Source organism: Diachasma alloeum, unplaced genomic scaffold (assembly GCF_001412515.2).
Source record: "Diachasma alloeum isolate Michigan unplaced genomic scaffold, Dall2.0 Dall_scaffold_00558, whole genome shotgun sequence".
Taxonomy (NCBI): Eukaryota; Metazoa; Arthropoda; class Insecta; order Hymenoptera; family Braconidae; genus Diachasma; species Diachasma alloeum.
The window spans coordinates 513,608-533,306 of NW_021680690.1; the positions used below are offsets into that span (position 1 = coordinate 513,608).

Consider the following 19,699-nt stretch of genomic DNA (forward strand, 5'->3'; position numbering starts at 1 on the left):
AAGTAAAAAATCTCTCAATCACATTTACAGTTCGATGAAGGAATCATCTTTGATTCATAATTCATAACAAAATTTATTATTTACAATTTTCTCTAGATTCATTTGACTTTCTTATCTTGTGCTCGAGAGGACAGACTCTCCCGTAATTTCGGCACAACTTCGGTGAAGATTATTGTGCCGGAGAAGACTAGAGTCGTGCCGATCCAGTGGTACACGCTGAATTCATTACTGAAGTAGAGGATTGAGAATATTAAGGAGACGAATTTGCGAAGGGTCACGACCAGGGTGACCGTTAGGGATGTGCACTCTGTGGTGAGGACGAATACTGAGGCGATGCACATGTACCTGTGGAGAACTGTTAAGGATGCACATACAATTCAATTATTTACGACTATTCATTACTGTTTACCCCAGGGGAGAAATTGAAAAATTATTTAAATAGACGTTTGGTGCACTATTTCTGGAAAATCAAGTGGAATTCATATTTTAGTAGTTAATTAGGATGAAATACTATTTGGAATATTTATTTGTTTTTTATTCTATCAGAATTAAAAATTAAATAACATTTTCTATTTTATTTCAGTTGAAATATTTCATTGAAAAATTAACTATTGTCCAAAACAAAAATAACGACAAATGAATAAATAAAAAATGAATTAATAATTTTTATGAATTCTAAAATCGAAAAAGATCTATTCCATTTCATGAATTTAAAATAGAAATGATTTCAACTTAAACTTCTAGTCTAAAATTTTTAATTACAAAAAATATGAGATATTTTCTGAAGCAGAAAAATAAATAAATAAATAAATAAATAAATAAACAAACGATAATATGATAATTTTTATAAATTTGAAAAAACAGTTCCATTTCGATTTCTCCTCTGCTATTGATTATTTTTTGTTTCATTTTTCTGTTGTCTGTTTCATCTTCAAATAGAATCTCAATAAAACTGAAAACATTGAATTTCTAAATCCTCGTAATCCCCTGTTTCGATCATAACTGGAGTTACGTAACGATCAGACACTCCGCGAGTCGTTTTTCAGTGATTACATGTCTCATCATCGTGATTCCACATTTTCTGTATTTTAATTTTGAAAAGGATACTGCGAGAGAACGTTTCCGATGAGATAAGCCACTGTTTTCGGGAGTGTGAAGCCCAGAACTGAGGTGGGGTCTGAATTCACCGCTAGTATTGCGTGGTCCCATATATTAGGGGCTAGTGTCAGGAAGAATGGCAGAGGTAATAAATGCTGAAAGCAGAAATCATCTTCATAACAAAGTAAAAGACAACAAAGTCATAAAATCCTGCAGAAACCTCTACCAAATGAACACTCGCGTTATTTCCTAAAAATCTCCAGAACAAGTGAATTTACGGCAAAATATCATAAAATCTTTTTCGCAGAAAATTCACTTCTCTACAAAAAATGTATTATCACTTTTTTTCGTAACTCCACGTGTTTTCGAGATATTTCCAAAATTCTAAAAATGAAAATGATGAGATTAGCGAGGAATTAATGAGACATAACAATACATTTCGTGAATATCTCATGAACGAGTAGTTTTAGACGAAAATGTCATATGATAATTTTTGCAGGAAATTTGATTCTCCACAAAAAAGTTGGTATGGCAAATCCTCGTAAAACTGGTCATTCTCGAGATATTGCGCAATTAATCAAGATGTTTTGGGGCACTCACTGTGTAGTACAGAGCCTCCTTCGGGTGTTTTCCGTATCTGACGTACAAAACTTCTTGGTACAGCCCCATTCTCGCTGAAATAAACAAGGCGACAGTCAACAGAGTGATCCCCAAACTCCACCAGAAGAGATTTTCCATGGGAGTCGGGGGAACTGCACCAGCAGCCATTTTTTGGGTGGATTTGATCTCCTGTCCACTGACTATTGTGCACATGACTATTCCCATTGTTATCATGAGTACTGACAAGTATTTGCTTAATGGGTACTTCTTATGCAGGATTATTATCCCCATTATCATGTTAGCTATGAGAGATCCCTGAAAAAATAACAAGTTCCAATCAATCACAAAAAATAAATCGACTAAAATAATTAGCTCATCGTGAAAGTGGGGAAAGAGAATTCGATAGGAGTTTTTGGCGAATATCTCAAGATGTGAGTTAGATAGCGAAATTTTCGTAAGAATCTTTTTTGTGGGAAATTTCACGGGCTACAAAAAAGTTATTTACAAAATTTTTGTATCTCCTTTAGTCTTCGAGGTATTTAGAAATTAGTGATGACGCAATTCCATTGTTTTTTCATTTTTTGAGAAAGACGAGGAAGAACACATTTCTTCAAATCACTCATTCTCCTTGAACAAATGGAGCAATTTGGGTGAGTCAGCGCTCATTTTGAAGCCCGAAAGAAAACCTTCAAAGTGAAAAAAAAATCGTTCAATTTCACTCTGCGGATCTCCAGTTATGAATTATTGAAAATAGTAATTCAACCGTTTTCTCCCTTAGGAATTAATTAGTCAATTAAATTTTACGTTATAGGTTGTTTAGGTTGTTTTACTAAATACTTGAGCTAATTTTTATGTTTTCCGAATATTTCTCTAGCGTTGGAACTCGAAAAAAATTCAGGGAACGCCTGAAACGAATAGATTTTTCTTTTAATGGATATAGAATTCTCCTAATTTTCATATCACCGGTTTATCAGTAATTTATTCCTCACAAGAGGAATTATTCAGCCCAGAAGTTCCTATTCATCGAAAAAACATTAATTTCGACTTTATCGAGTATTTGAATAACGCGGGAGGGGAGAGGGTGGCGCGAGCGCGCGCTGCAGTGCGAGAGAGAAAAATGGCGGATTCACGTGCTCCCGACAATAACAAACGCCGCGGCTGCATTTCCCGGGTGAAAATGCTAAATTAGTGTTGAGTGAAGCGCGATAAGGTGTTGAGCAGTGATTAACAACGCATTAGTGCACATAAATGCGTAAATTGAAGGAGGACCGAGTGTTTTCGAGGCCCGGGGTTCGGGTGAAGGTTAGGGACTTGCAATCCCGCGATAAATGTTGGATTTTGGTGGTCAGGGGTCGAAATCGAGTGACTGAATGTTTAGTAATTGTTTTTGGGGAATAATTTGGGAAGTAGAGGGTTAAAAAAATGTCAAATAACATTTTTTGAAGGTAATGAAGTTCTTTTAAAAAATTTGCATTGACATTTTCACGTGAAATCTAGACTTTTTCAGAGAAAAATAATTGATCACAACAGAAAGTCTGTTTGGATGAAAAAACAGAATTTTCATCTCCACTATTTCTTGAATATCTCTAAAACCATTGAGCTTGTCAAAAAATGGCAGAAGACTTTTTTGTAGCTCATGAAATTCCCCACAAAAATGTCTTATGGCATTTTTTTCTAAACCCCATCGCAACAGAATTATTAATGAAAGAAACAATTTCCAAATTCACTTGAATTAACAAAACACGAAAATTTCACCTTCACTTTTTCCCAAATATCTCTAAAACCACAGAGCTGATCAAAAAATGGCATAAAACTTTTTTCTAGCTCATGAAATTCCCCACAAAAATGTCTCATAACATTTTCCCCTGAACCCCATCCCTCCAGAATTATTAATGAAAGAAACAATTTCCAAATTCCCTTGAACTAAAAAACCACCAAAATTTCACGTCCACTATTTCTCAAATATCTCCAAAACCATTGACTTAATCAAAAAATGTCATACAAACTTTTTTCTAGCTTACGAAATTCCCCACAAAAATCTTTCCCAACATTTCCCCCTAAACCCCTTCACTCCGGAGTTATTCCCAAAAAATCAAATCAACTTCTCATTCTCCACTTCCCACCGAAGTGAACTACTCACCGCTCTGAAAATCATGTGCAGCGGCATCGGAATATTGAAATCGAAGGCGTAGTTATTGCACACACTAGCCAAGAAGAACATGAAGACCATGATCATGTAGTCCTTGACCCCAATCCTCGGTTTGACAGTTCCAAATTTCGATGTGAATATGAATCCCTCGAGGGAGATGAGGAGAAACTGCGCGAAGGTGATGAGATTTCCGCTGCCCGGGTCTTCCCTGAATAAAGCCACCAAAAATCACAGCAGAAAATACAATTTAACGAGTGAGAAAATGTCCCCAGACCCCATCGCCTCCACCAAGCCCCAAAAACTCGATTTTTTCACTTGAAAAAAAAATTCTGAAACCCTCGCATTACGTCACGTAGCCACCGACGGCTGGATAAATAACAATATTTACGTTCCCATCACTCACTTGACCAAAAGTTCGAGAAAGACAACATTGGAGCAGCATCCGAGGAAGACACACGCGATAGCGAGTGCCACTTTCATCCTAACTAAATAAATAAGTCAGAAAAAATTTTAAAAATAATGCTGAGTGACTCTGAAGCACTTGTGAATATTTGTGGTGGCGTCAGTGGTGCACATAACCTCGGCGACTGGACTGAGGGGCCACGAGACACGTCGCGAAGCCGCTGATATGCCCCAGAAGGTCGTCTGCGTCGTCGGCTCTTATTTGAGCGTTTGAAACTCCCGCGGCGGGCGGAGCTGCCAATGGGAGGGGTCCCCCCACTGCTGAGAGCGGTGAGTGCAATTTTTTTAGTTTAAAATTGTTTTAGTTATAAAATTTTTCATGTACAAAAAAAATTGCTGAACATTGGGAAAATTTTTGGGGCTAAATTTCTCGTGGGAATCAGTTTTCAATGCATATCTCGGAATCTAAGGGAGAGGGCAAAATTTTTGTCATGACCTTTTTTGTAGCCTTCGATCCGCTCTACAAAAAAGGTCATTACGAAAATTTCGGTATCTCGCTTAGATTGGGAGATATTAACCGTTTTACTCAATTTTTATTGAATTTTTTATCAAATTTTTTATTAAATTCCATAATAAAGGAGACATTCACATCTGCGTCGTGTTGCATCTACGTGTGGCACGAATAATGAGTATCTAGGGATAAAAACTCGTGTTGATGAATTAAACAACGATTGTACGTATTTTATTCAGCATATCACAATTTTAATAGTTTTTATTTTCTCCTAATTCTAATTCTGGAAATCGTCATTCAAGAATGATTAATTCAGTCGTGTTTCTGGATGATCTATGATGGGTGGATTAGTCTGAAGTGTCATGGACCTCTGCGTCATGATTTTTGATTCTACAATTGACTCATTGATGCAAAAATTATGAATTTAGCCTGGGCAATGGAATTATGATTAAAGTTACAGAACTAGGTTTATAAATTCAAAATGTCGAGGCTTATTCTAGTGTCCCTTATTCATTAATCTTTGTTAGTAATTACTCGTGGGGATTATTGGGGAAGTGATGAGAGTAAACGATCGGTTGAAGGATCAATTTTACGAAAATCGTGGGAGTAATCTTTTCTTCATTTATCCTCTGCGAAGTGAATATTTAGTTTCTCTTGGGAATATCTCCAAAACGGAGACATTTAGACAAAAATATCATACTACATTTTTTGTAGCAAATTTTGTAAGCTACAAAAAGTTTCTATGGCATTTTTTTATAAATTCACTAGTTTTCGAGATATTTCCAAAATACTCTGAACTAATGTCCCCACATTCATTTCAGACAGAATTACCTTTTAGTTCATCGTGATGGTATCTCGAAAACGAAGACATTTAGACAAAAATGTCATAAAACATTTTCTGTAGAGAATTTCCTAAGCTTCAAAAAAGTTCTTGTCACATTTTGCTCCAAACCCGCTAATTTTCAAGATATTCCCCAAATAATCTCCACGAATTTTTAATTTTTTCGTCTCATCACCTCCACCTCTTTCCTTCGGCTTTAATTTTAAATTTAATCCTAATTCTCGAGGAAAATCCTCATCGGTGGTTGTGAAAAGGGCGCCCTCGACGCCCCTTAATAATCCATGAATTATTTTCTGCGTGAGATCTTGACTCGAAGTCCATTGGCGTTGATCAGGACAATGGAGCAACTCATCCTGAGCTGATCAGGGGTCTCCAGGGACTGAATGTGATAGGCTTTGAGGACAGTTAGGATCGCGACCTTGACCTCCATAGTCGCGAATTTCCACCCAATGCAGTTGCGCGAGCCAGCGCTGAAGGGAATGTAGGCGAATGTTGGGGGTTTCGGATTTTCCGGGAGAAATCTCTCTGGTCTGAAGACCTCGGGCTCCGGGAAGTGGCGAGGATCCCGGTGAAGAAGAAACGTGTTTATCAGGACTGTTGAGCCGACGGGGATGTCGTGATTCACTGGAAGAATACGTTTCATTCCATCGATAAGAAAATGCAAAAAAAAAAATGAAATTCACAAGTTGAGGATTTCCCCTGTCTCCTTTTCCTAAATACCTCGAAAACCATTGGGTTTAGAGAAAAATGTTGTAGAACATTTTTTGTAGGGAATTTCATAAGCTACAAAAAGTTTTTATGACATTTTCCTCTAAATCCAATAGTTTCTGAGATATTCGGGGATGAATGTTCCGGATTTTTTCTCCAATATGATTTTCCAAGTTTCATCGCTTTCTTACTTATTTTTATCGGTTGGTAAATTTGTCTAGCAAGTAGAGGCACCACTGGGTACAACCTCCAGACCTCCTTGACACAGGCATCGAGCCACGGCAATTTATTCAGCCCCTCCAGGGTTATTTCCTCGGTGCCGATCACTTGGTCGTATTCTTCCAGAATTTTAGTCTAAACAAGTGGGAAATTTGCACATCATTGCCTTCTATCATGTATAATTCATTGTTTATTTCATTTTATTAAATTGAATAAGAGTTCTTTTCAACTAATTTTGTCAGATTTTCAACTCAGTTGAATGTTATCATCATCATTATTCTTATTATCTCTTTCTACTGTACAACCGTTTGTCTTTTTTACGGTTCTATCTCTCCCCTCAGCCCTTCGATAAAATGTTAATAGAAAAATTTTATTTACACATACTTGAATGAATTTGAAACATCACATTTGAAGAAACCATCAGAAAGCTCACTTTCAGGGAAATTCATAAAAAATTCGAAATTTTCAACAATCATCATAAAAATCAAATCAATCAATATAGCTATAGTAATCATCTTTTAACTTCGACTTAATGGCATTAAAACAAACATTTTAAGCTATGATTGAATTCATTTGAAGCATTATATTCAAAGATATCCCCGGAATTCTGATTTTCAAAAAATACAAAATTTTTGAAAATTTTCAAATAAATCAAAATAACGATTATTGCTATCGCCTTCATCTTCCAACTCAGTCAAAAGGACATCCAAACAAATTTTTCAAGCCATCATTCAATCAATTCAGAACATTTTTTGTTTTTAGTTATCGTGGGACAACGGATTTTCGAAAATTAAAAAAAAATAATCGACGAATTACATATTATTATTAATTGATTATATGAATATTATTATTCATTAATAATGTTAATAATAATATTGTTATTATCACTATTGATTCTTTTAAATTCAAAAATGACAAAAATAATCCATTCGGAAGCAAAAAAAATGTCAAAAAATCAATTTAAAAAATCATGAAAAATCCGATGGATCCGGAAATTTCATGATGATGTACCTGATACTCAGGATGAAGTCCCAGAGCATAAAAAAACCAGGAGAGACTGGTGGCGACAGTGTCATGCCCAGCGAACATGAAAGTATTGACTTCGTCTCTGATGTCTCTGTCATTGAGAACAGCTCCATCCTGGGAGACCTCCAGCAAAAGATCCAGGAAGGCCGGACGCTTCTTGGTGGCCTCGTTGAAATTCCCATCGCGTGCTATTTTCCACTGCTCCTTTCTCTCCGCTATTATTTTATCCACAAAACTGTGGATCACGTTGAGGGCTCGTTCGTGCTCCTTTCCTAGGGACGTCAGGTTGAATATCGCGTCAATGGAGATCCAGATGTTCGTGAAACGTGTCTGCATTATTGAAGTCATTCTAGAAATGATTGATTCATCTTTAGTAGGAAAATGAAGAAATTGGGAATTTTTTTGAGGGAAAAATTATTTAATAAATTTATTACTTTTCTACTGCGCGAACGTAATCGTTGTTCAGCATGGTTTGGGCGTTCATGTGGTACCCCATGGTTGTTTCTGAAGATGTAAAATGTTGTCATGATGGTTAATTAATTGCCAATGAAGACTGACAATTAAAATTGGTTCCGGTGCCAGAATAAGAGAGAATAGGAAAAACCACAATTTTCTATCGTTCATTACTCGAAAACGACTGAGTGAAATATTTCGATTTTTTCATCGATTTCAAGGTATTTTTTTAAGCTTCAAAACGAGACCTGAGTCGTCCAAATAGTTCCATTTGTTCCGGAGATATTGATGTTTCAAGAAATGCGGTTTTATCGTATTACGCAAAATCGTAAAAAATGTAGGGGCGAAGGGGTGAAATGAAACTTTAATTACTCAGGATTGGCTGAGTCAAATTTGCCAATTTTTTTCTCATTTTGAAGGTATTTTTTAAAGCTTTGAAATGATACTAGATTTATTGACATCGCATCGTTGGGTCATGAGATGTTGAGGGTTTTAAGGTTTTCAACGAAATTTACCACAAATTAAATCCAACGCCGCACGTTTCGCGTAAGGCACGATGTCAAATCCGTCGTTATCTAGTTCATTGACAAGACAGGCGACCATGATATTAGCCTCTCTAATCGTTCTCTTCAGGTAATCCAGTAGGAGTCCACTGTGAAACGTGGGAGTGACTAGTTTTCTCCTGAAGTGCCAGGATTCACCTGAAAGACAAAAATAAACTCATCAACGTATTCGTCTGATTAAAAAAAGAATGTATCACTGTGATAAATAATTTCCTCACAATATGTAACATAACTGTGCTACCCTATGCTTTGCTAGGCTGATAATTTTCGGAAATCTTGCAGTGTGCGTGTGCTATTTACAGTATTACTGAATCTTTCTGTTTATTTACTCTGGCAATCGCTGCATGACAAATGTCATTGTGTATTTTGTACAAATTAATGTACAGTAATAAAAGTAGTCAATCAATCAATCAATAAATATTTAAACACCTTAATACTGAACACTTCGCAATGTACACTGAGAGAAAAACGACAAATTTCTCAAACAAGTCTTACTTGTGCCAAGAAAATAGTCTTTTGAAAATTACCAAAAAGGGTTTTTTTGTGCCAAACATGCGGTGAGTGCGCTGGAATGAAAAATTTTTGTTGCAAAAATAGATTTAGTAGTTCAAAAAAAATTACATTCTCTGTACACGCGAGAAATGTCATTTCTAGCACTACTCCTTCGTTATTCGATACTCCCATGCGTATTTTGCTCCCGAAAAATCTTTGTTTTATGCGAAACAAGGGACAGTAATTTTTTGTTTCGGCTGTCTAATAATCACAGATAATAAATGAACCCTTAAATGAAACAATAATAATTATATGATAGCAATCTTGTAACTTAGGGATAAAATATTTGTTGATAAATTTTCCTCTATGAGATATTTTCATCCTGAAAGGGCACCGTCTGGTGTGAATTATCCGCCTCTTGAGCCAAATATTTCGTTGCTGTCGAAAGCAGAACAATTATTCATGTTTGAGACATTCAAATTCGAACCAAACAAATTCTTTTTTGGCAATTTTCAACTATTTTGTTGGTCCAAACAAGACTTGTTTGACGTGTTTGTTGTATGGGAGTACTCGTACTAGAATTTTTCTAGAAAATTTCTCTCCGTGTACTCCCATACGTATTTTGCTGCCGAAAAATCTTTGTTTTATGCGAAACAAGGGACAGTAATTTTTTGTTTCGGCGGTCTAATAATCACAGATAATAAATGAACCCTTAAATGAAACAATAATAATTATATGATAGCAATCTTGTAACTTAGGGATAAAATATTTGTTGATAAATTTTCCTCTATGAGATATTTTCATCCTGAAAGGGCACCGTCTGGTGTGAATTATCCGCCTCTTGAGCCAAATATTTCGTTGCTGTCGAAAGCAGAACAATTATTCATGTTTGAGACATTCAAATTCGAACCAAACAAATTCTTTTTTGGCAATTTTCAACTAGCGATTTTGCCGGCCCAAACAAGACTTGTTTGACAACGTGTTTGTTTTTCTCTCAGTGTATATGAACAAAAAAATATTCGTCTGATACTTCAATTGATTTTTTTTTATTGATAAATATTAATCTGTCGTTGGATCATTTACCTAACTTCATCCGAGTATTATTTACATATGAACTTGGCTTTTCTGTTAACTTGTATGTAGTTGCCATGAACATATTTTTATATTCTTCTATTATCACTTTTAATGAAATGGTGAATAATTTTTAAACTACTTCAATCGATGGGATGATAAATAATGTCATTAGGAGGCTATAATTAGCTGGAAGTCCTCGATAGCAACTCGTGAGTGGTCTTCAATAGAATAATGGAACTTCAATATTCAATGCACTTCAGTATTCAATGACTGGATGAATTATTTATATTCTGAACTACTCGTGTTAACAATCTTGCGAGCCGCCGGCATTAATCACGCTTCTTTGCTGGGGTCGGGCACTATTTTATAAAAATTCAATGAAAATACTATTTTTATGAATGCTTCATGCAACATTTGATGCAGATGGAGATGACATAATGTTTTTTTTATTGAGCACGTATGTTTGTTTTGTTATTCGAAACTTCGCTGTTGAAATTTTTCCTCTGAAATTTCAAGGTTTTTTTTATACTTTGGTAATCAATGAAAAATTTAAAAAGTGCATGTACGAAATATTGTGACGTTATCATGCACATGTTGATTTATCTGTAAATTCAGTATTCAAAAATTCAAATTTCAGTTGAACTATTTCGTAAAAATTAATAGAAATCAATTACCGTTGCGCCATTAATTGAAATTTAATTAATCGATTAGGTTTTTAATTTTCGAGTTTTTTCGAAAATGGGTTGTCTCACGATAACTAAAGAAAATGTTCTGAATTGATTGAATGATGACTTAAAAAATTTGTTTGGATGTCCTTTTGACCGAGTTCGAAGATGAAGGCGATAGCAATAATCGTTATTTTGATTTATTTGAAAATTTTTAAAAATTTTGTATTTTTTGAAAATCAGAATTCCGGGGATATCTTTGAATATCATGCTTCAAATGAATTCAATCATAGCTTAAAATGTTTGTTTTAATGCCATTACGTCGAAGTTAAAAGATGATGACTATAGCTATATTGATTGATTTGATTTTTATGATGATTGTTGAAAATTTCGAATTTTTCATGAATTTCCCTGAAAGTGAGCTTTCTGATGGTTTCTTCAAATGTGATGTTTCAAATTCATTCAAGTATGTGTAAATAAAATTTTTCTATTAACATTTTATCGAAGGGCTGAGGGGAGAGATAGAACCGTAAAAAAGACAATCGGTTGTACAGAAGAAAGGGATAATAAGAATAATGATGATGATAACATTCAACTGAGTTGAAAATCTGACAAAATTAGTTGAAAAGAAATTTATTCAATTTAATAAAATGAAATAAATAAAGCATTATACATGATAGAAGGAAATGGTGTGCAAAATAATCATTCGGAAGCATATTGCTAATTTATTAGCAGAAATAACTATACTGTATGCAATACAAGAGCTATTTCCCACTTGTTTTTTATTGTAGAGCAAAAATTGAATGAATAATATTGAACACATGATTTTTCATTTTAGTGAATAACTAAAAATTAATTAAATATTGGCTATAACATTGGACCATTATCATGAAAAATCAAATTTCAGTTGAACTATTCCTTAAAAATTAATAGAAATCAAGAAAATTTGGATGAATATTTTATCCACTCAAAATTCTGCATAATTTGGGGAATTCTCGTCCTCCTGCTGCTAAAAATTTGAAACCTCATTGAATTCTCGATGAAATTTACAATTTCCTGATTTTTTAAAATAAAAAAAATGTATTCAACATTTTTCGTCACATTTTTCGCTATCAATCGATGGATTTAATTCGATAAAAAATATTCATGCGACAATTCAATAGCATTTCAATGGATTATTCTACTCACCTCCGTTGATAACGAGTCCATTACCCAACCATCGTCTCAGATACAGGTACTCGAGGCTCTTATCAATGTGCACGCTGCTGCTGAGGAGGGCCTGGACCCCTTCAACCCGGTAGACAAACACCATGGGTCTGGGCCCCAGCCACAGCAGGTAGATGTCCCCGAACTCCTTGCTCCACTCCACCAATTTCTTGAAGAAGTCTGAAAGTGACGAAAAAGTATTGAGTATGAAACTCATTTTAGAAACATTAATATAAAATTCATCATCTTTTTAGTTTTCTTCTCCAATTTTTCATTTAAATTTTTGTCGTAATTTTTTTTTCAAGTTTAAGACAATGCGTTCATTCCATTAATCGCACGATTGGGCAAATCTGTCTTTCTCGTGCAGCAGAAGAATGAATTTTCCCTCGTTTTACTTAATTTTCCCCATTTTCGTTTCATTTGATTTTGCAGTTATTCTTTGTTTGTCATTATCTCGTTGATGAGTGATTTTAGAGGAAAATGTCAGAAGAAATTTTTTGTAGATAATTAAATTTCCAACAAAACTTCTCTATAACATTTTCTGCTGAAATGATTATTTACTGAGATAATTGTCAATTGAACGATTATAGTTTTTGCAAAAATTGATGCAAAAATTGGAAACACATTTTGTTAATTTTGCGTTTTCTCCGGTTAAAATATCAATAATTATTGCAGATTAAGCTAGAATTTTTTTAGAATAATTTGAGATTGTAAAATTATTTTTTGAGATAATTTCAAAATTAGAAACATTGCATTTTCAATTTTCGCAAATAATTATACCAAAATCGTTGAATAAATATAAATTATTAGAAAATCACAAAAAGAATGGAAATATAATGAGTAAATAAATCATTTCATTTCAATAAAATTAAAAATTAAAGATAACAATCAAATATATAAATTTTGATCAACTTTTAGTCACCTTAAAAAACAATATTAAAAATGAATAACAATAAATCTCTGTAATGGACTTAAATTCACAATAACGATTGAAGAAAGTGAGAGATCACTCAACTCCACCGTCTGGGAGATTTAGGCCAATGACGCAACCCATTAGCAAATTTCCCTCTGCAGTTGCTGCACGTGTCGAATTTCTTCTTGTAAATTTGTTCCCATAAATTCTCGTGGGGTCAATGCGATGTTCTCAGTTGCACTCGATGGTACGAGGACGAATGAGACGAGATGGGTTAAATGAGAAAAAGAAATTTATTGTGAGGGAGAAAGGGGACGGTCACGAGGAGAGATGAGGAAGGAGGTCGAGGCCGGACGTCTTCGCGCGTCGAGTCGTATAATCGTGAATTCTGCACGCCTCTTGTTTGGGTATCTCTCTTTTTTTTTATCCTCGTCCCCGTTTTTGGGTCTCGCACGTGTACTGGCACTTATGATCATAACAATGGAGATCGGGGGAGGTTGACAATGCAACCTGACATGGGTACCTTGAACTTTGGCAAATTATTTATTCATTTTTTTTTTCGCCATAAACGGGAATTCGCGATGATTTTTGGGGACATTTTTAACGGGTTTTCGGGTCCAAGGGGAGGGGCTAGGACTGATAATAATCAGGGGAATTTATTGAGGTAAATTTTTTGTTGAAGTGGAGAATTCATTATTGGTATTGGTAATTATCTCGTTAATGAGTGGGTTTAGGGGAAAATGTGAGAAACAATTATTTGTAGAAAATCTAATTTCCAACAGAAATTCTTCATAACTTTTTTTCATGAAATTATTAATTACCGAGATAATTGGCAATTTAACGATGATGTTTTTTTGCAAAAATTAATGGAGAAGTTGGAAAAACATTCTGTTTATTTTGTTACTATCTCGTTAATGAGAGATTTTAGAGGAAAATGTCAAATAAATTTTTTTATAGAAAATGAAATTTCCAAAAAAAATTCTCTATAACATTTTTTTATGCAATAATTAATTACCGAGATAATTGTCAATTGAACGATTACATTTTTTGGAAAAATTGAAAAAACATTTTGTTAATTTTGTATTTTCCCTATGAACTCAATTTTTTCACACAAATAATAAAAAATCCATAGTTAACAAACCTTCAAGACTGCAATTAAGTTGATACGCATTCCCAATAATCGGCAGCGCCGACGGAAATGGCACATTTCTCAACGAATGCAAAAACATGGCTCTCCTCGCAAACAGTCCAACAATCATCGAGATCACTCCCAGTGACAGTGCCAACGTCACCCAGGACCCCACCGGCAAAATAGCACCGGCCGTCTCTCCCATTTCAGTAATTATTTCACTCTAGTCCCCACAGTACTTCAATCACCGATTTCCCGCGAAAACATCAGCAATCCCAATCAACTTAACATATTTCCAATCCTCTGATCCTCAGTAATTCTCATTCCCTAAATTTTCCATCAAATTTCTTCCCAAAAAAATTTTTTCTTTAAATAATAAAAACTCTTCATCATCTATTTAGTCTTCTTCTTCATCTTCACTGACAGTTTTTCTCCTCAAGTGAATAAAATTTCTCAGCTGAATGATTTTTCTCAATTAAAATTGCTCTTTCGTTTCAACGATCGGAGGATTTTTTTTTTTTGAAGGAAATAATTGTTCGCTCAAAGGACTTGTTGCATACACAGACGATTTGCATTTGCGTTGTGCATACGGGAAGACGATTCCCTTATATACGATCTGAAGCTACCCCCGGCGAGTTGACAGAGCCCACCTCCACCAATAGAAGGGGACACGTGGATGCGGAGGAGAGTTGTAGCGTCTCCTCCCTCGCTGTCACTGATGTGAGAAAAACAAAAAAAAATTCTGCCGACTTTTTTTATTTTTTCGTTCATTGATTGCTTCTATGGTGGAGATAAGAATGAATGAATCATTGATGGGTTAATTGATGTTTCGAGGGGGCCAGGGTGGGGGCTGTGACGCACAGAGGAGTCCTGCGACTGTCGGAAATCAGCGAGCGAGGTCGTCCAGTCCCTAGTCGTCTAGACAATTTTTTTTGCTATTTTTATTTTTTCGGTGGAGTGAGGAGATTCTGTGTTCAATCAATTTTGGGATTTATTGGGGGTTTGTGGGATGAAATATTCTCGCTCTGAAAGGCGCGAGTTACACTCTAATGCAGGATTGGGACATGAGAAAGACTTTTTTTTACGAGTAGAAAGTTTAGTCCAGAGAACAATTCGTAAGATAATTCACAGATTTTATCAATTTTTAAAAATATTTTTTATGTTTTTTTAACATAACGTGATTGACATTTTTTTGGGAGAAACTGAAGCAGAAAATTTATTTTTTAAATAGAATTTTATTACGAAGAGGGAGAAATCGTTTTTAAAATTCGTTTCCAGATTTTTTGAAAAATAATTGAATTCATTATTAATTAATGAAAATTATTTTTTTGAAGCAACATTAATAGTTAATTGATTGCAGAGAACAATTTATTGATTTAATCAATTTTTTAATAACATTTTTCATGTGTTTTTTTGCATTACAAAATAAATGAATAATCGGAAATATAATTTTTTTATGCAAAATTAAAACAGAAGATTCCTTTCTAAAATGCAATTTTATTACAAAGAATGAGAAATTGTTCTTAAAATTCATTTCTAGATTTAAAAAAAATGATTGAATAGTCAATCAATGAAAATTATTTTTTTGAAGCAACACCAATATTTAATTATGTTACGTTAATTATGAGGACGACATTTTTTATAACAAATACAAAATTTATTGCTGAGAACAATTCATAAATTTCATAAATTTTTAAAAACACTTTTCATGTTTTTTTTCATCACGAAATGATTGAATAATCAGAAAATTTTTTTAATGTAAAATTAAACCAGAAAATTCATTTCCAAAATAGAATTTTATTCCAAAGAATGAGAAATCGTTTTTTAAAATTCATTTTTAGATTTTGTGAAAAATAATTGAACAATTGATCAATTAATTTTTTTTTAAATGATACGAATATTTAATTGACTGTCAAAAAAATTTTCGTCGATAAAAATGAAATTGTCATTTTTTTTTGAGAACAAGAAAAAACTACTTTTTAAGATTTTTTCTCGATTCTTGCACGTGATTTCGCGAAAATCGTATTGTGAACGAATTCCAAGGGCACGTGCCATTGCCTTTTGTGTGTAAACGAACTCTGATCTAGCTTCGAGCGGGAATTTTGCCCCCGGTGCCCATTCTAGAGACAGAAATTTTTCGGTTCTAAGGTGTCTCAACCCATTTGTTACAAAATTACAGGCTCCTCTCTAATTAGCGGGTGCTCTTCTCATTACTGTCTAGACGGAATTCATTCCGTAATTGATACTTCAAAACCCAATTTGAAAAATAACAATTTGAGAAATTGCATTTTCTAAACGCAAAAATTAAAAATCAAATTTTCTAACAGAAGAAAAAAATTGCAAATTTTTTTTGCTCAAGAATTGAAAATTTTTAAAATTAGTAGAAAAAATGTAATTAAAAAAAAAATGCAATTATTTTCCCATGACTTTCTCCTGCACCAAACATCTGCCTCAGAGTGGAAAAAAGGGGAGGGGGAGGTGAAATAATCTGAAATTAATTATGAATATTTCAAATAATAATTTATTTTTATGAAAATATTATTTTGTCCTGCAGAATACAAAATGAAACAATATTTTTTAAAATGTTTTTCGTTAATTGAAATAAATTTTTCTGAATAGGATTTCTTTTTAAAACAATTAATTATAAAAATTTCAAATAATAATTTATTGTTGTGAATATTATTTTATCTAGAGAGGGAAAGACTCTTGACGGTGCGAAACAAAGAAAAACAATTTATAATTACCAAAGAATAAATAAATAATTGAATAACTGAATTTAAATTTTCTAACAGAAAAAAATTGAAAACTGTTTTTTTTCTTCAAGAATTGAGAATTTATAAAATTAACGAACAAAATGTAGCAAAAAAAAGTAGAATAAAAAAACTAAAAAATAAATTAATGTAAATTGAAAAACTGTTTTTTCTCAAGAATTTAAAGAATTTAAATTTAAAAAATTGAATTTCAACAATTACCGCAAAAAATGTTGAAGAAAAAAAGAAGTAAAATGCAATTATTTTCCGACGACTTTGTCCTGCACCAAACGTCTGCCTCAGAGTGAAAAATGGGGAGTGGGAGGTGAAATAATCCAAAATTAATGATGAAATAACAGATTAGTTTATCATTGAAATTTTATTTTATTATTGTTTATTTTACTTTATTATTATTGAATAAAAAAACTAAAAAATAAGTTAATGTAAATTGAAAAACTGTTTTTTCTCAAGAATTTAAAGAATTTAAATTTAAAAAATTGAATTTAAACAATTACCGAAAAAAATGTTAAAGAAAAAAAAAGTGAAATGCAATTATTTTCCGACGACTTTGTCCTGCACCAAACGTCTGCCTCAGAGTGAAAAATGGGGAGTGGGAGGTGAAATAATCCAAAATTAATTATGAAATAACAGATTAGCTTATCATTGAAATTTTAGTTTATTATTGAGTTGAAAGTTTATTGAGTGCAACGATGATCTTGATGTCTGTATCGGTAGTGTCGTAATGTCTTGTTAAAAGCGGAATAAAGAAAAATGAGACGCCTTGGAATAATGGGTCTCTCCGAAACGCCACGTGCGCGACCTCATCTCGAGTGCATTTTATCCCACGTGTGCACCACACTTTTTTTTCCTCTCATTTTTATATATATTTTTTACCTTCTCCTTTTCCGAGGGTATATTGCATAATGTGGTGAACAGGTTTTCGAGTGCACTGTGTCAAACCACGTCTCTTTGTTTCATTTTTTTATCGCATGTTTTATTTTTTTCGTCTCTCGATCGTGTGAATTATTTTAATAGCACTCCTGAATTTTTTTATCTCTCGCGGAAAAAAGTTGTTTCAGGGAAAAAACTTGTTCATTCACTCGAGGAATTATCCGGAATATCTTTGCTGATGACTCGAAATGCAACTCAACAGCTGATTGTTGAGGGGAAAATAATTACTTGAATGATTCAATGCAATTTGGTTTCTTTTTTTTTTAATGAAAAAAAAAACATTATTTCTCTTTAAATCAAATTAAAACAAACGGAGAATTGGATTTTATTTTATTCTCTATTTGCTTTGGCAGAGATTGAAAATAGAAAAGTTTAATGTTGAAAATATTAAAATTGACATTAAGAATTGAAAATAATTCATATATCACATCGTCATTCTCTGAATGAAATTGTTGAGTGGGCTAAGATATTCCCCGTGCGAAAGGTCGCAAAATGCGTAAACAGAATTTGTTTTTCGGAGCCAGAATTTCGCAGTTCGATACTAGTTGTTCCATTCAATGATTTGCGTCATAATCATTGAGCGTTCGGACGGCAAGCACGAGAGATGAGCAGATTTCTATTAAAAGAACGATCCTGGCGAGCATTTTTTTGCCGGATTTTTCTAGTACAGTGTAGGATAGTAGGAAAACAAGGTAGAAAATGGAAAACCTATTGTAATGGAGACGATTTTGAATAGTCAATCACGATGAGAAAAATAGTTTTTCGTAATTTACTATTCAAATAGTATTTTATCCGCAATATTTCAAAAATTCTAAATAAAAATTACTTTGAATTGAATTTCTCTCGTTCAAAATTTCTAAGCAAACGGTTTAGAATTCATATTTAATGTTTTATTCTATCTGAATACAATATTAAACAATATTTTTCCAAGTTTATTTCATCAGTTGAAGGTGTGAATTTTTTTGAAAGAGGATTTTTCTTCCAAACACCAATTAGTTGGGAGTGTTTCATACCCACATTATTTTGTATTCGAATAACGGAATATTTTCACTTACTTTATTTCGCAGAACTTTTATTTATTTATTTATTTATTTAACAATTATTGTACCTGTTTTTGCTATTAAATTAGCAATATGCTTCCGAATGGATTTAAGATCCCCATAAGACCCCCATAGGATAAAACACTATTAGTTCAAAGTTGACGCAAGATTGGCGCAATGTTGGCACAAGGTTGGCGCAATGTTGGCGCAAGGTTGGCCCAATGTTGGCGCATGTTTTTTTGGCTATAATTCGAAAACTGATAATGGCATCGAAATTATGTTCGAACTCGGTCTAAATAACATAAATACGAATATTTCTCGCGCAAATTCAATCGATATGGACAATAATTTTTTAAATTATCGTGGCAAGACTCAATCGGACGTGCTCTAAAAACATCATATTCTGATTAGTGAACCCAGAATTACTCATCCTAACACGAAAAACTAGAAAATTTAATTTTGAGGAATACAATGCTTCCGTTCGGAAGCAAAAAACAGTCGTATAAAATTTTTCATTTGATAAATAATTTCGAAAATCTTCTCATCGAACAGCTAGTTAAAGCGACCGTGAATATTTTTTTTTTAAATCATTTTTGTGACTCGAAATTCCGTCACCTTTTTTCTGACTAAAAATGGCATGAATGAGGGTAAAGCTCCTGCGATTTTGCGAATCCTCGCGCATTCGTCAGCATGAGGCACGTGTCGAGCCTAGACCTTGAACCTGGAACAATCCATGAATTCGTATCTAGCGGAGATTAACCGGAATTTCTCGTCATAATTTCTCTGATTTCTCATTCAGTAATTTCATGGGTAATGCAGAAATTATCGGTCCGATGTTCATGGGGTGATTGATTGCAATGTGCGACTGATAACAGGATCGATGAATTTCGTGAATATTTATTCGTGCAG

At 33.6% G+C, this 19,699-nt stretch overlaps 3 protein-coding genes across 3 annotated transcripts in view; 1 reads left to right on the top strand and 2 right to left on the bottom strand.

The window, feature by feature from the left end:
* Positions 1 to 23: 23 nt before the first annotated feature.
* On the bottom strand, positions 24 to 4,469 carry LOC107043312 (UDP-xylose and UDP-N-acetylglucosamine transporter). The gene is made up of 5 exons (XM_015264746.2): positions 4,251 to 4,469; positions 3,839 to 4,055; positions 1,699 to 2,013; positions 1,108 to 1,253; positions 24 to 345 (listed from the first exon to the last, which is right to left on the bottom strand). The coding sequence occupies exons 1-5, from the start codon at positions 4,325 to 4,327 to the stop codon at positions 99 to 101; spliced, it is 1,002 nt and encodes a 333-aa protein (XP_015120232.1). The 5' UTR covers positions 4,328 to 4,469; the 3' UTR covers positions 24 to 98.
* LOC107043311 (pro-resilin) overlaps positions 3,490 to 19,699 on the top strand; it is a 40,811-nt gene continuing 24,601 nt past the window's right edge. Inside the window, exon 1 of the mRNA XM_015264745.2 lies at positions 3,490 to 4,579. The gene's annotated coding sequence lies outside the window, so the exon portion shown is untranslated. The remainder of the gene's footprint in view (positions 4,580 to 19,699) is intronic.
* Positions 4,966 to 14,573, bottom strand: LOC107043310 (cytochrome P450 4c3). Its single transcript, XM_015264743.1, has 7 exons — positions 14,062 to 14,573; positions 11,990 to 12,187; positions 8,523 to 8,708; positions 7,989 to 8,058; positions 7,540 to 7,903; positions 6,501 to 6,663; positions 4,966 to 6,225 (listed from the first exon to the last, which is right to left on the bottom strand). The coding sequence occupies exons 1-7, from the start codon at positions 14,252 to 14,254 to the stop codon at positions 5,888 to 5,890; spliced, it is 1,512 nt and encodes a 503-aa protein (XP_015120229.1). The 5' UTR covers positions 14,255 to 14,573; the 3' UTR covers positions 4,966 to 5,887.

Bases quoted from the DNA above. Each gene is read 5' to 3' on its own strand.
- LOC107043312 (XM_015264746.2), bottom strand. From the start codon at position 4,327: ATGAAAGTGGCACTCGCTATCGCGTGTGTCTTCCTCGGATGCTGCTCC. The intron at 2,014-3,838 runs GTGAGTAGTTCA...TTATTTTTTCAG, and splicing joins TGCACATGATTTTCAGAGCG to GGATCTCTCATAGCTAACAT. The intron at 1,254-1,698 runs GTGAGTGCCCCA...TTCTGCTTTCAG, and splicing joins AGGAGGCTCTGTACTACACA to CATTTATTACCTCTGCCATT.
- LOC107043310 (XM_015264743.1), bottom strand. From the start codon at position 14,254: ATGGGAGAGACGGCCGGTGCTATTTTGCCGGTGGGGTCCTGGGTGACG. The intron at 8,059-8,522 runs GTAAATTTCGTT...TTACATCTTCAG, and splicing joins GGCGTTGGATTTAATTTGTG to AAACAACCATGGGGTACCAC. The intron at 6,664-7,539 runs GTACATCATCAT...CCACTTGTTTAG, and splicing joins GACTTCATCCTGAGTATCAG to ACTAAAATTCTGGAAGAATA.